The sequence below is a fragment of the Chenopodium album genome, chromosome 2, assembly GCF_948465745.1.
Source record: "Chenopodium album chromosome 2, dcCheAlbu1.1, whole genome shotgun sequence".
NCBI classification, from domain to species: domain Eukaryota; kingdom Viridiplantae; phylum Streptophyta; class Magnoliopsida; order Caryophyllales; family Amaranthaceae; genus Chenopodium; species Chenopodium album.
Window position 1 is genome coordinate 26,432,118 of NC_137835.1, and position 14,021 is coordinate 26,446,138.

Sequence of the window (14,021 nt, forward strand, 5' to 3'; positions counted from 1 at the left end):
TGAAACAAAAAATAAACATATTACTAATAATCATATTAATACAACAAAATTACATTAATTATCAAATACTAAATCACAACAATAATCACAAGACCACGAAAAAAAAATACATAAAAAAAAAAAAACTTAATAAACATAAAAAAATTAAATAAACGTACTTAACATTTAAAAAAAAAAAAAATTAATAGGGACATCCGCCTAAAATTTCCGGATGTCCCTAGGTACATCCGCCTGAAATTTCCGGATGTACCATGGAACATCCGGGTTTTTTAGGCGGATCCCATCTTCCGCTTGAAATTTCCGGATGTTCCATGGTACATCCGGAAATTTTAGGCGGATGTACCTAGGACATCCGGAAATTTTAGGCGGATGTCCTAATTACCGAAAATTAAAAAAAAAACTTACAGAATGATCCGACGCATTCTCCGGCGTACGTATGTTCCACTCGCCGTCCATGACCACCCGTCGGAAAATTTAACGATTTTTGAAAATAGAAAATTTAGGTGGTCGTGGGGACTGATTTGGTTGCAAGGTCGTGGGGACCGATTTTGGGAAGCTCGGGACAGCAATGTCGTGAAGTGAGGGGACCGTTTCATGTATTGTGTCCAAATGGGGAACAAGGTCATTTTTATAACCTACATTGCATAAAGGGCATAGTGGTCCATTCAAGTAAAAAAGGAAGCGTTACCTGGTAATTTGGGAGCGACAAATAGCAGTTGAGTTCAAGTAGTCATAGCTAAAAACAAACAAAAAAACTCAATTTTTTTTTTTTTTTTTTTTTTTTTTTTGCATTTTCGCTCCAACTGCTCACGCGAGGTGAAAATCCTTCTTCCTCCTACGATTTCTCCTTCATTGCTCTCCTTCTCCTTCGCTGCAACTCACTTCACTGCTCCTCCAACTACGGTTTTCCGAATTTTGAAAATATCAAGGTTTTGAGGTATGTAATTTTTCGAATTAGGGTTCTTGTACTTTCGAATTAGTGGTTTTTATTTCATGTAAATTTGAATTGAATGTTGTTATCAAGGAGAATCAAAGGTTCTAGAAGAGGAGAGAGATAAAACATAGGGAAAACCGGAAAAGTTTCGACGATGTCGTTTGATATGGATGGTGTTCTTTTTAATAGGGAAGAACCTTCTAGAAGAGCTTGTTGATGTTTTCGCTGAAATGGGCGGTGATTTTACTGTTGATGATTTTGTCCCTTATATGGGAACTGGTAATTTCTTTGAATTAATTTGATTGTTTTTTGAGCTTTTAAGTTAATTGATTAAGAAATAAATTTTGTTTTCAATTGCATTTGATAATATGATTAGAATTGATGAGATTGGTTGATTTTGTTGTGTATTTTGCTGAAATTTTATTGTAATTTGAATTTAATCGATAGGATCATAGGATAACTAGTTCGACTTTGATTTTAGTTTGACCATTAATTTGTTAAATGATTTATGATTTTGGTTTATTATATGACCAATCATGCTCGATTTATCTAAACATTTACTGTTTCAATGTGTCCAAACAATTTAGTAATGATTTTAGATTGGATTTACTTGCAAACTGTTATAGCGTTACTCATACTTTTGTTTAGATTTGAAAAAATCAATAGTTTGAATTGATCATAGTTAGAATGTCCAATTTTACATGAAGTATTATCTTTTGTAGAGCTTGAACATGGCCTTATTAAATTTCCTAAACGTTTCCTGTACTTCCTAAATGTTCGATTTTCTGAGACTAGGTTTTCAATGAGATTCAATGATATAAATTGTATAATACCCTCAATCATCATCTATCAACATATTTTATTAGAACACAACTTAATTAATGAGAGGGTTCGATAATATTGAAACTCATCATTATTTTAATCAGATTCTTTTTGTGTATGTGTGAGTGTGTGACACCCTCCATTGTCCTCAACCCTGATAACACTATAGTTGTGACAAAATTCTTATAGCAATTTCGGTGTTTTTTTGGTTCATTGCCTTTTCTTTGAGAAGGAGGGGGAGGGGGAGGGGGGATATGATATCTTTTTGTTTAGTAGCTAATGGAGTACTTAACAAGAGAAAAGAAAATTTTCTCAAGTCTCTGACTTTTGGTTTTGGTCTGCGGAACATTCTTTTTTATTCTCTATGTAATTTAAGGTAGATTAATAACTGTCGGTATTTTTGTGGCATGCCTTTTGCAATCAAATCACCTTTTTTAATTTAACCTGAATGCCCTTTTTTTAATTTGACTTGAATGTGCTCTTCAGGGGAAGAAAACTTCTTGGGAGGTGTTGCATCACCGAAAGGTGTTAAAGGATTTGATACTAATGCTGCCAAAATAAGGTTCTTTGAAATTTATCTTGAAAATAGGCAATTTACCTATCCACATCTTTAAAATAGGCAATTTGATGATGTTTTCAATAATCTCAAAGTTGTCACTAGATCTTAACACATCTTTTCTTTGATAGTACGCAAAGCAAAATTCTCGTATTGGATTTCAAGGTGCTCTCGAACTTATTACTCAGGTATGTTTCTCTCTTATTAAATTGAAAAAAAAGAAATTAAATAAATTTTGCAACAGAATGCTAATATATGTTGGATAGTGCAAAGGGCCTCAAAGTTGTTTTTGCATCCAGTGCTGATCATATCAAAGTGGATGCAAATCTAGTTGCTGCAGGGTTTCCCGCTGAATTGTAAGATGAAAGAATTTCTTAAGTTATTGCTGCATTTGATAAAATTACTGATGCTTTGTTTTTAATGTGTTGCCAATACTGAAACAACTTCCGAATGAATTTAGTATTCAATCCATATGAAAGGTGTTTTGTTTTCTGTACTTTGTTTACTAGGCAGTTAAACTTAAAAGTATTCCATTCAAAATTTTTGAATGTACCAATTTATTTATTTATTTATTTATTAAAAAAGTGATAGAAACAACTAAAAGCTACGATGCTTTTCCCTTACTCTTCCATGTTGTGAGATATGTTCTTATCAGAAAGGATAAAGTGTATATGAAACTGATTGTTTGCTCTTAATATATGCTTAAACTCTATGCCCTTTATTTTGGAAGGGGGTGGGGTGGAAATTGAATATGATCATAGCAAAATCTGAATTCTCTAAAATAATCAAAATTGATTTTGAATGAACTTGTTCTATACTAGGTTTGATGCTATTGTGTCAGCAGATGCTGTAATCCCCCGTATTTTTAAATATTTTATAAATGAAAATATATTATATTTATAATATTTATTTGTTATTTTTCATAATTTAATTTCAAAAGTTTCAAATTATTAATTTGGGTCGAAAATTATTTAAACAAATTATTTTATGCACCTTTATTCTACAATTTATGTCCAATCACAAAAGCCTAACCCATTTGTTTACTTAATCGACCCATTATTTTTATGAGGCCCAATCTTCCTATTTACCCTACAATTCTCTCCTATAAATACCCCATGAATCCCCAAAAATTTCCCACACAAAAAGGTTAGTCTTATTTTCTTTCTCCTTAGTTTTATTAATTTGTGTAATTATAATTATTGATTTATGGGTTTTGATTTTATTGTTTGAAATTAATTTAATTAGAATCAAATTTTATTTTGATGATTAAACTTTATAATTTTAGATTTTATAAGTTTCATAATTTTCAGATTTTGTAAATTTTATAACCTAGGGTTTTTAATTATTGAAAATCATGATTTTAGGGGTTTTATGAACAATTGATTTAGGGCTTTTATAGTAATGATGTTTTGAAATTTTGGTCATTATAACTAATGATTATTTTAACTTAATTCCAGATTATTTTGAACACTTAAATTCGGGTTTTAATTTTTAGATTTCCGTTCGTTAATATTAATCCCGTTTTAATCCCGATCAGATTCTGAATTCATCCGATTTTGATGAAAAAGTAGTGTTTTTCATGTGGAAACAACGTTTTAAGAAAGCATCACTACCTATGGTAATGTGCACCACCCTCTCGTGGCCAAATTCAGCCTCTAAATATGATTTTCGGGCAGTTTTTGATTTTAACAAAGTTTTTTTATACTTAAAATATTATCCTTGAGTTTGATTGATAAAATTAATTATGTTTAAAGTTAATTAAGCATAAATATATGTTTTTATTGAAGTTTTAAGTGCTGGAAATAGTTTCTAAGTACTACTTTTGATGTTTTATAAAGAGGGTTTAATCACCCATTAAAAAGGGAGATTATTAGGGGTTTTTAAATAATTTTCAGATTTTTATTAGACTTTGAACTTGCTGTAATTTCATGTATAAGAGTGTATTTTAAGGTTTTTATGAAGAAAATTTAAAGAACTATATATAAGCCTTTAATTTTAACTAAAGGGAAGGTTTTAAAGTGTTGTTTGATTTGAATTTTGAAGGTTTTAAATTAAGTTAGTATTGCTGTAAATTTGATTGATTGAGTAATGATTGAGATGTTATTGTTTGGTTTAGGAGAGGAGTTTTATTGAAGGTGATTTCTAGATAATAAAGTGGCATACCAATTCGTTTATTCAAGGTACGTATGAGTTACGAAACCATGCCTTTAGAAGCATGTTTAGGAACGTAACGAGAACCTAGTATCATGTATAGAGAAGACCGGGAATGATTGTTTGGTTATACATTGTGATTTCCGTATGATGTGCACTATTCTACTTTGTAAGAATGATTTATTTATTACTCATTCATGATTATTGAAATAGGATGAGTAAAGGAAGAATTCAAGTCTTATAAGACGAGGTTAAGGTTTTGGGGTGCCTTATGGACTCAAGGTGTTTATACACCGAGGTAGTTAAAGGAATAAATAATAAATGTTGTTTGTCACTAATAAATCAATAATTGAAATTGGAAAGTTGTTTTACTCGATTGAATTGATATTGGATTGATTGTATTGTTTGTATATGAGTCATCACCAAGTCTAAACTTGTAAATCACGTAAAGTGCAAGATGGATGAGCAATAAAACTCTGGATTGGTGCACTTCTGGAGTAATGACAATCAGGGGTTGGGGTACACGGGGTATTAGCCGTGTACTTTTATCGAGGCCGTCTGATCTACGAGTCTCCTATTTCAAATATTTTTTAAAACTAGGAGTTAGGTGAGATCTCATACTAACTACGGTCACGGAGTCGCGCCCGTGGTCGTTGGATGTTTATTGATGTTTCCAAATGGAGGCATGGGGTTTTTCTTTTATTAGTGTTCCAAATGGGACATGGGTTGGACAACCTTGTCTATTGCTAAATCCAATGAAATAAATAAATGAGTTAGTTAATATCAACTAGTGAGGTCTTAATAAATTTGACAATTGAGTCATGTGTTGAGTCTATAATTCAATGATGTTTATGCTTGATTATTAGTAGCATGTTAGGTATTTCTTAATTTATTTCGCAGCTTGTATGTACTCAGCTTTGCTGATTGCGTGCTTTGTGTGTCTTTCTTTGGTCATGGCCTTCGCCTTTCAATGACCCTGTAATGATTCAATTTTTACACTTGTAATATTGGGGAGCAGATTAACCACAGATTCTTACATACGCAGCATTCGCATCAGGGTTGTGGGATTTTGAGTAAAGAGTTGGTTATTATTCGCAGTTTATTTCTTTTCATAAGTTTGAATTTATTTAAAATCTAGTTTTATTTATTTACTACTTTTGTGGGGTTTTGAATAAGGGCCTTAATGGTTCCATCTTGTATCACTTAATTTGGTTTTATTTGTTGGTTTTGAAACTTATTTATAACTGAGTTAGTTTTTCCGCTGCTATTTTATAATAAAGCCTTAACGCTTGAACACGTGGCGGTAGCACGTCAGTAATTCTCTTGGATTTTGTTCAGGGTATTTACAGGTTTTAAGAGAGAATTATTAGGGTGTTACAGATGCATTTGAGAATCTAAAGCCTGCTCCTGATATCTTTTTATCTGCATCCAATATAATTAATGTGCCACAAAGCGAGGTAATTAATTCTTCTTAGTTCATATCATCTTTGTTTCTTAAAATTGAACCTTAGTTGTTTAAGGAAGGAACTAGTATGTTTTTTCCTTTCTATGTGCTCTACTGATAAGTGTTTCTGATCTAAGCTAAAATAAATGTCACCTGTATGAAACATATAGTCAAGTTGTTTTCATTTGTTCACAACAAAAGATAACAAACAAAACTTATAATTTATTGAACTTTTTATCTGATTTTTTTTAGTGAACTTTTTTCACTTTGGATGATTTGCAGAACTCTCGTTTATGTCACAGGAGCTTACTTTTATCTTGTTAGCAGTTAGGTTATATTCAAGTTTAGTTAGGTGAGCAAGTTGACGGTTCTTTTTATTTATATAATTCGTATATAGTAGCTTTAAGACTAAGTCAAAGACCTTTTTACCCATTAAACATATACTCACTCACTCACTCACACATTTGGTACTTTCTCAACTCTTCTCTCTCTCTCTCTCTTTCTCTCTCTCTCTCTCTTTTCCCCTGTTTTTCTTTTAAATCACATGGTTTGAGCATTCTAGGTTTCTTTAATTTTGGGTTTATTTTCTTTCTTTTCTGTAAAGCTTTATATCATTGAACCATGAAAAATGTGGTTTTTGTTACAATTTGTGGGTTGATCTTCTGATTTTCATATAAATTTTTTGTTGTTTAATATTTTTTTATGTTTTTATTTTTGCCTTGATTTCCCCTGTATTTTCATAATGCTGTGTGTTTTTGAACTTTATTGTGGGTTTATTAATGCTACTAAGTGGTCTTAGGACATAAATGTAGATGAACACGATTCGTTTATAGGGTCTAGGGTATTTAATTGAAGGATCTTGATAGCAATTTGAATGAGTTTTTTAATGGCGCTCTGGTAGCATTTTTAGAGTTAGTTTTCTTGTTAGATATATCTATGAGAATGTAGATGCACACATGTCATTTTGGTTGGCATGTATGTTGTCAGATTCACTTGTATCTTCAAGGAGTAAAGTTTTTATTTTTTTTTATTTTTATTACATACAATGTTAAGGCACATATCAAAACTAATATCAGATGCATCTAGCTTGTTGTGGTCACATTTCAGGTTGGAGTTCACTCAAGCAAAGTTCAATAAAGTAACAGACATCTCAACTTTTCCAGTTTGAGTCAAAGCTTGCATGGCTCTTTAAGTTTCAGCAATACTAGTATGTTATCTTTGCGTAGCTCTGCTAGCATTAGTAATGTTCTGCATTAAGTATGGTGACTAACACTATTGTGAATCTCAAATTCGTACTTTAAAACATTGGATATGCTATTGAAAGTTAATACTTCTAGCATAAGTTAAAGGCCTTAGACTAACTTGTTAGACTAATGATGGCCTTTGTTCAATACCATCATTTTCTTCAATTTGCATCCTAATAATTTTTTTCAATTTTCAAATATCAGACCTAGTATCAAATTATCTTGACAAAACAGATACAGTGTTCCCCCCTTGACGTGGCTCGTCATGCTATGCAGATTGAATAGGTGAGCACTTTGAAGTATCACCTTCCCATTTTCAATTATGCATTGGTTGTGGCAGATGATGGTCAGTTCAAGATCCGGAGCTGGCATTAGATTTTGGCGATTTGTTATAGAGTATTATTAATTTATTGTATCAATTATCTAACTAGTTTTTTTTTTTTTTTTAGTTATAGAGTATTATTTATTGTGAATTGTGAGAGAAATATTTGTAATTTACAAGTAATTCAATTCAATATAATTTACGAGATGTCGATTAAATTTTGTCTTATATTGGTTAGATTGATAGTTATTGTATTTTATAAAAGCTTATTAACAATTAATAGTCTTTACATTAAAAAAATAAATAGGGAAATTCTACATTATAACCCGCTACTTTTTGAAATTCTACGTTGTGCCCCTAGTTTTTGAAACTTCTACACTGTAACCTTAAGGTCTCATTGGTAACTCTGTTGTACCCTTGTCGTTAAGTGTCCATTAATAAAGTTCCGTTATCCCAAAAAAATTACAAAAAAAAAAAAAGAAAACCAAAATCACCAATCCAACCACCCACAACCAGCCGCTGCAACCCACCGCCAACCCTACCCCCGTCCCCTCGAACGTCGGACGCCGCTCAGACCCCCTTTCCCTCCCTTGGTGACTGCACCGCCCCGATGACCCTCCCCTTTCCCCGTAAAACCACTCGTAACCCCTCCCCCTCCCCCTCCCCCTCCCCCTCGAAAAAACACCTTAAATAACCTCCAATCGCCGGAAATCAACGAGCCGCCATCTCCCTTCACCGCAGCCGTAGCCTCCGCTGTTGTTCCTTTTCTCTCTCTCCGCTCTAGCCTTCTACTGCCGGAAATTGAAAGTTAGGGTTAAGGTTTGGGATTTGGGGGTTGGAATTTGAGAGATTTTGTTGAATTTCGTGGTGGGTGATTCAAAGGGGAAAGGGGAGGTGGTCGGGGCAACACGAACGTCGGGGGAGGGGAAGAAATTTTGGCGGCCGACGCTCCGGGGGAAGGGTGGTGGGATGGCGGTGGCAGCGGGCTGACCATGGGGTGGTTTTGGTGTTTTGATTTTTTTTATATACTTCATTTATTTATTTATTTAATTAAATAAAATTTTTATGTCTAACGGAACTATATTAACGGTGATTTAGCATCAAGGGTACAACAGAGTTACTTACTATACCTTGGGGTTACAATGTAGAAGTTTCAAAAAGTAGGGGCACAGCGTAGAATTTCAAAAAGTAGCGGGTTATAATGTAGAATTTCCCAATTAAATATATATAAATGTAGTGTACGGGTGGTGGCAGTAAAGGAATTTGCAACTGCTACCATTTTATTTATTTATTTATTTTTAATAATAAAAACACTATTCCTAACTGGTGTTTGGCTATGCCAGCTACAAATAATACTCTATTTGTAACTGGCATAACTTAATGCCAGTTACAAATAGTGTGATTTCTAACTTGGAAAATAGCCTATTTGTAACTGGCGTTAGGTTAAGCCAGTTACGAATAGTACATTATTTGTAACTAACATTAGCCAGTTACGAATAATTTTCACTAGTTGTAACGGTGGCATTCGCAACCAACAATGTCAGTTACAAAAAGTCAATTTCGCCAGTTACAAATAGCATTTTTTATACTAGTGACGTAGAGCATCAATAAGCATCATTAGGGATTTGAGTGATTATCTTACTCACCCAGTGCATGTTCTTATTTACATTATTCGACCACCAAAACCTAGTAAGGAGCGAATCTATCTTGTTGGAAATACTTTGTGGAAGCTTAAGACATTTCATAACATGAGCCGAAATGCTTATACACTAGTAGAAAAAGTGCTATTTGTAACAGGCGAAATTGACTTTTTGTAACTGGCATTGTTGGTTGCGAATGCCACCGTTACAACTAGTAAAAATTATTTGTAACAGACTAATGTTAGTTACAAATAATGTACTATTCGTAACTGGCTTACCCTAACGCCAGTTACAAAAAGTCTATTTTCCAAGGTAGAAAGCATACTATTTGTAACTGCCATTAAGTTACGCTAGTTACAATTAGGGTATTATTAGTAACCGACAAATCTTAACGCCGGTTACGAATATATATATTTTTCTTAAAAAAAATAGTATTAGTAACTAGCATTAGATTATGCCAATTACTAATAAATAAATAATTTTTTTTTAATAAATATTTGATTCGAATACAAGAATGGTAATATATCCTACCAATCTTCCCATCGTCAAATGGGTTACAACCTGTTATAGTTCAACCAACAAAACACGTACTCCGAATACTTCCATATAACTTAAATTCACCCACAACTAATTAACATACAATACAAACACTCCAAATAATTCCACAGTATTCATCCACAACAATACAGTGCAACAAAATTAATTATACTTTCCAAAAAACAATTAAAACTTGAATAAAAAAAAAAGAACATTGATTTATAATTTAAAAATGTAATAACAATCAATAGGCTAAATAAAAGTAGATATATAGAAAAGTGTTATATTGTTTTATTATAAGCTAAACGCGACTAATCATAATAGTGATTAATAAGATAACTAGTCTTTCAACAAAAAATTAAGCCTACAAAACTTAGCCCATTGTTCTCAAATCTCATCTAATTCTGCATCGTTGTAGGCTGCAAGTCTTGCCAAATACTCCTGCAAATATTAAAAAAATAAGTGTCTATAATACTTTATTAAAATAAAACATCAACCAAAACTCGTATAAAGCATTTTAGCTTGCAAAGAAGAGGTAAATTAATCACTAACCTCTTTCAAATATCCCTTGCAATCGCTATGAAAGGTACTATCTCATACATATATATCTCATTACATAATAAGCACATTCGGTCCGCAACTATTAGCTTTCTCTTTGGTTTGCACCAACTCATTATCCGCCTTTTTTGACAAAGTCATAACCTTCAAGAAAAGATAAATATTAATATAATTAAATTACAAATATCTTAGATCATTACGTGCAATCAATGTATTACCTCATCACAAAAGAAGACAAAATCTGCAGGCCACCCCAAAGCACAATCCAAGAAAGTTTCTAGTAATGCATATTCAAATACAAACCAGCATCTGGAAAGGAGCATCAAGATTCGCTGCTGGTGGAGTAACATGTCTGACTATGGTATCAAGCAAATCCGACATATTCTTAGCTTCTTTAGCGGGGCTCTTGGTGTACTCTGATGATGCCCATCCTTCTTTTGCAGAAGCATAGAGAACTTGGAAAATCCAACTGTTCCTCTAGTACTATATAGAACCCTTCAATTTGAAAATAAAAACACACTTATTTGAAAAGTATAGTACTGTATAGAACCCCTCAATTAAAATACAAACAAAACTAATAAGTTAAACAAGCTACACATATAGCAAATAGCTAGCTACAACTATATAAAGTATGGACAATAAGAAGTCATCTGCCCCCTGAGTCAAGATTAATAGCCCAACCTTGTACAATCAATATAAATATAAGGCCCATGTACTGAGCTTTCTGGTATATATCAAGTAGTTTTGATGTTAGGACTTACCATTTGACCCAGCCATACCCATGTTGATACAACCTGACCAAAGTGTAGACACAAAATATGGGTCAACCCTGAAAGGGAGTATATGGACTCTATGATACACTTCCTAACTATATTTATATATATATATATATATATATAGCGAAATGCACATGAAAATTAGAAAGACAAACGCACAGTCACCCCTATATGACCTACTACACTACTTATTTCATACATATTTATCAGCAGGAGCAGCAGACAGAAGGCTATCAACTTTTGGCTGATAAACAGATTTCCCTTTACATTGTTTAGTCCTTTTTTCTTTCACCTTTGTTCTCTCTTTCATGTATTCATTATAATAAGATGTATCGAGTACTTAATAGAATGTGTTCCGGGAATCACAATAGCCACATTTATTAATAAAGGGATTCAAATTTCTGAATTTCAGTTCTAAGCTTCAATTCTGAATTTCAGACTAATTTCAGTTCTGAATTTCAGTTCTAAGCTTCAGTTCTGAATTTCAGTTCTAAGCTTCAGTTCTGAATTTCAATTCTAAGCTTCGATTCTGAATTTCAGTTCTAAGCTTCAATTCTGAATTTCAGACTAATTTTAGTTTTGAATTTCAGTTTTAAGCTTTAATTTTGAATTTCAGACTGATTTCAGTTCTGAAATTCAGTTCTGAGCTTTAGTTCTGAGTTTTAGACTTATCTAAGTTATGAATTTCGGTTTTGAGCTTTAGTTCTAAATTTCAAACTGATTTCAGTTCTGAATTTTAGTTTTGAGCTTCAGTTCTGAATTTCAGACTTATCTAAGTTCTGAATTTAGATTCAGCTCTAAATTCAATTCTAAGCTTCAGTTATGAATTTTAGCTTTGATTTCTAAGATGTTGTGGTTTAGGCTTCGTGGTTAACAATTAATACAGCCTAGTTTACGGTCATAGTGAACTCATACACCTGTACAAGGTAGTTCTATTTACTTGCAGAGGTACTGATGTACATGCATATGTTGTATCGCTATAATACTACTACTTATGCCTATGGCTATCACAGAAAAGTGTGCTAGCCTTTTCACCTCCTTCTTTTCATGTAGCAATTCTCCTTCCCTTTTGGCTAACTGAACAGCTAAAGCCTCAACCTGGATCACGATAAAGGGTCAATTACACATAGGTTCAGTTATATGTAACGTATGATACCAACAGATCTTTATAATTATACTCTAGAATCTAGGTGTAGGGTGACTGGTAAATCCATTTAATGTAACAAAAACATATTATTACAGAGTTTCTGGATCTACTCAATCACCACCACTCAGGCATTCACAGACACCAATTCTACATTAATTTTTAGTTACTAGACTTACTACCCAACAAACACTCAAAATATCACAAAAGAACTCTTAGGCGTCTTGGCTTAACAGCATCATAGGAGCTTGCCAAAAGGAGGTCTGCTATTTGGTCCTTATCCTCCCTCACTTGTGGTGCAAAATTATTACCAGTAACCATCATTTAAGGTCTAGTAGTTGGAACTTGGAATTAAGGGAGTTTGATACAACAAAGTGTATTAACAATACATACAAAAAATGGCTGATGATGCAGTCAGCAACGATCAATAAAATACTTACAACTTTGTTATCAAACCTTTACTAATCAAACCCATCATCAATATCCTTAATTTGTAACCAATGATCAGATTAATATTAGAAATTACCTGGAATTCAGCGATCAAATGCAGTAAATTAAACAAAAAATAATAAGGAAATCATACATGATTACTTCAATGGGTCAACAAATCCTTCAAATATATCATGAACTCTTCCTGTCACAATTTTAACTTTACAAAATTGTGTCGTACCATCAAAAAGTTGATCAATTTCGCTTACGAAAAACATTTATTAATCAATATGCAATAAAAACCCATCATCAATATCCTTTATTAATCAATATGTAATAAAAACCCATCATCAATATATTTAATTTGATAAGTGGAACAATGTTTATTTGACTAAAAATTACTAAGTTTGTAGCTACAATTATTGAATAGTTTCAGAATAAAGATAGGTATAGGAGGGAAGTTATGCTTAAAAAAATTTCTATAGTACAAATCAAAATATCAGTAAACAAATCACATTAACTTCAACTAGGTAATCACACATACCGACATTATGCAAACTGATACTGCATATTAAGTTTCACAACAAAAACAAACAAAAAAATTACAGAGTGATCCTACTCATATAATGCATAGTAATTCCATTAACAAGAATAAGCAAATTAAACCTTTTTTTTACACAACAAATTAAACCTAAAATCGACAACACACAAGCAAATACCACATCTCCTAATCAAATCAAAATTAATCAACCACAACAACACCACAAGGTCGAAATCATGAAATTCAATTCGAATTTAGGGCTCTTATTTAATTAAGAAAATGAATAATTACAAGAACCCAAATTCAAAACTCAGCAAAAAAAATTCTGATAGAACAACGTTGGAGATCGAAGTTGAGGAGGAAGACGCTCTTCGTTGATGGAGGAGTAAGAACACAATCACAATCGAAATTACTCAGATCAATAATAAAATTTTCGATTTTTAGGGCTATTATTGAATTTAAGAAAGGGAAAATTACAAGAACCCCAATTTGAAAAATTACATACCTTAAAACCTAAATGTAGACCAATAAAGTTGAACCCAAATTCAAAAATTATGCAAACTGAATGGAGTTTGTTGGAGCAAAATCATGAACCTGTAGGAGGAAGGAGGAGCGAAACTGAAAACTAAAGGTTCGTTTGGCATTGCTGTGGTTTTCTGTTTTTTAGTTTTTTGTTTTCTAAAAGTATACGATATGTGTCCCATAATAAATCAAAAATTATATAAACTTGTTAAAATTATGATAATTTTGAAAATTGATAACAGAAAAGTGAAAACACCTTTTTCTTGTTTCCTGTTTTTGGTTTTTTGTTTTAAAAAAAACAGAAAACTGAAAACCAAAACTGATGTCAAACAAGCCCTAAGCATGAGAAGTTGGAGCAAAACTGAATAATAAAGAAATTTTTTTTAAGTATTTTGTTTGTA

General features: G+C 32.4%; 1 protein-coding gene and 1 long non-coding RNA gene across 10 annotated transcripts; one reads left to right on the forward strand and one right to left on the reverse strand.

The window, feature by feature from the left end:
• Positions 1–514: 514 nt before the first annotated feature.
• Positions 515–7,691, forward strand: LOC145597610 (protein SUPPRESSOR OF QUENCHING 1, chloroplastic-like). Of its 8 annotated transcripts, XM_081653856.1 has the most exons (9): positions 515–937; positions 1,025–1,213; positions 2,243–2,318; positions 2,444–2,500; positions 2,579–2,668; positions 4,429–4,492; positions 5,802–5,920; positions 6,994–7,114; positions 7,428–7,691. In XM_081653856.1, exons 2-6 carry the CDS (start codon positions 1,105–1,107, stop codon positions 4,460–4,462), a joined length of 366 nt encoding a protein of 121 aa, XP_081509982.1. In that variant the 5' UTR covers positions 515–937; positions 1,025–1,104; the 3' UTR covers positions 4,463–4,492; positions 5,802–5,920; positions 6,994–7,114; positions 7,428–7,691. The 8 variants fall into 8 exon arrangements, with proteins under 8 accessions (XP_081509982.1, XP_081509952.1, XP_081509960.1 ...); XM_081653826.1 differs by having other exon boundaries at positions 4,429–5,920; XM_081653834.1 differs by having other exon boundaries at positions 4,429–5,920; positions 7,015–7,114.
• A 2,157-nt stretch (positions 7,692–9,848) lies between these two features.
• LOC145584734 (uncharacterized) lies at positions 9,849–13,727 on the reverse strand. Of its 2 annotated transcripts, XR_014100405.1 has the most exons (4): positions 13,604–13,727; positions 10,427–10,703; positions 10,203–10,352; positions 9,849–10,091 (listed from the first exon to the last, which is right to left on the reverse strand). It is a non-coding gene; the product is annotated as an uncharacterized LOC145584734 (long non-coding RNA). The 2 variants fall into 2 exon arrangements; XR_014100404.1 differs by having other exon boundaries at positions 10,203–10,703.
• Between the last annotated feature and the right edge of the window lie 294 nt (positions 13,728–14,021).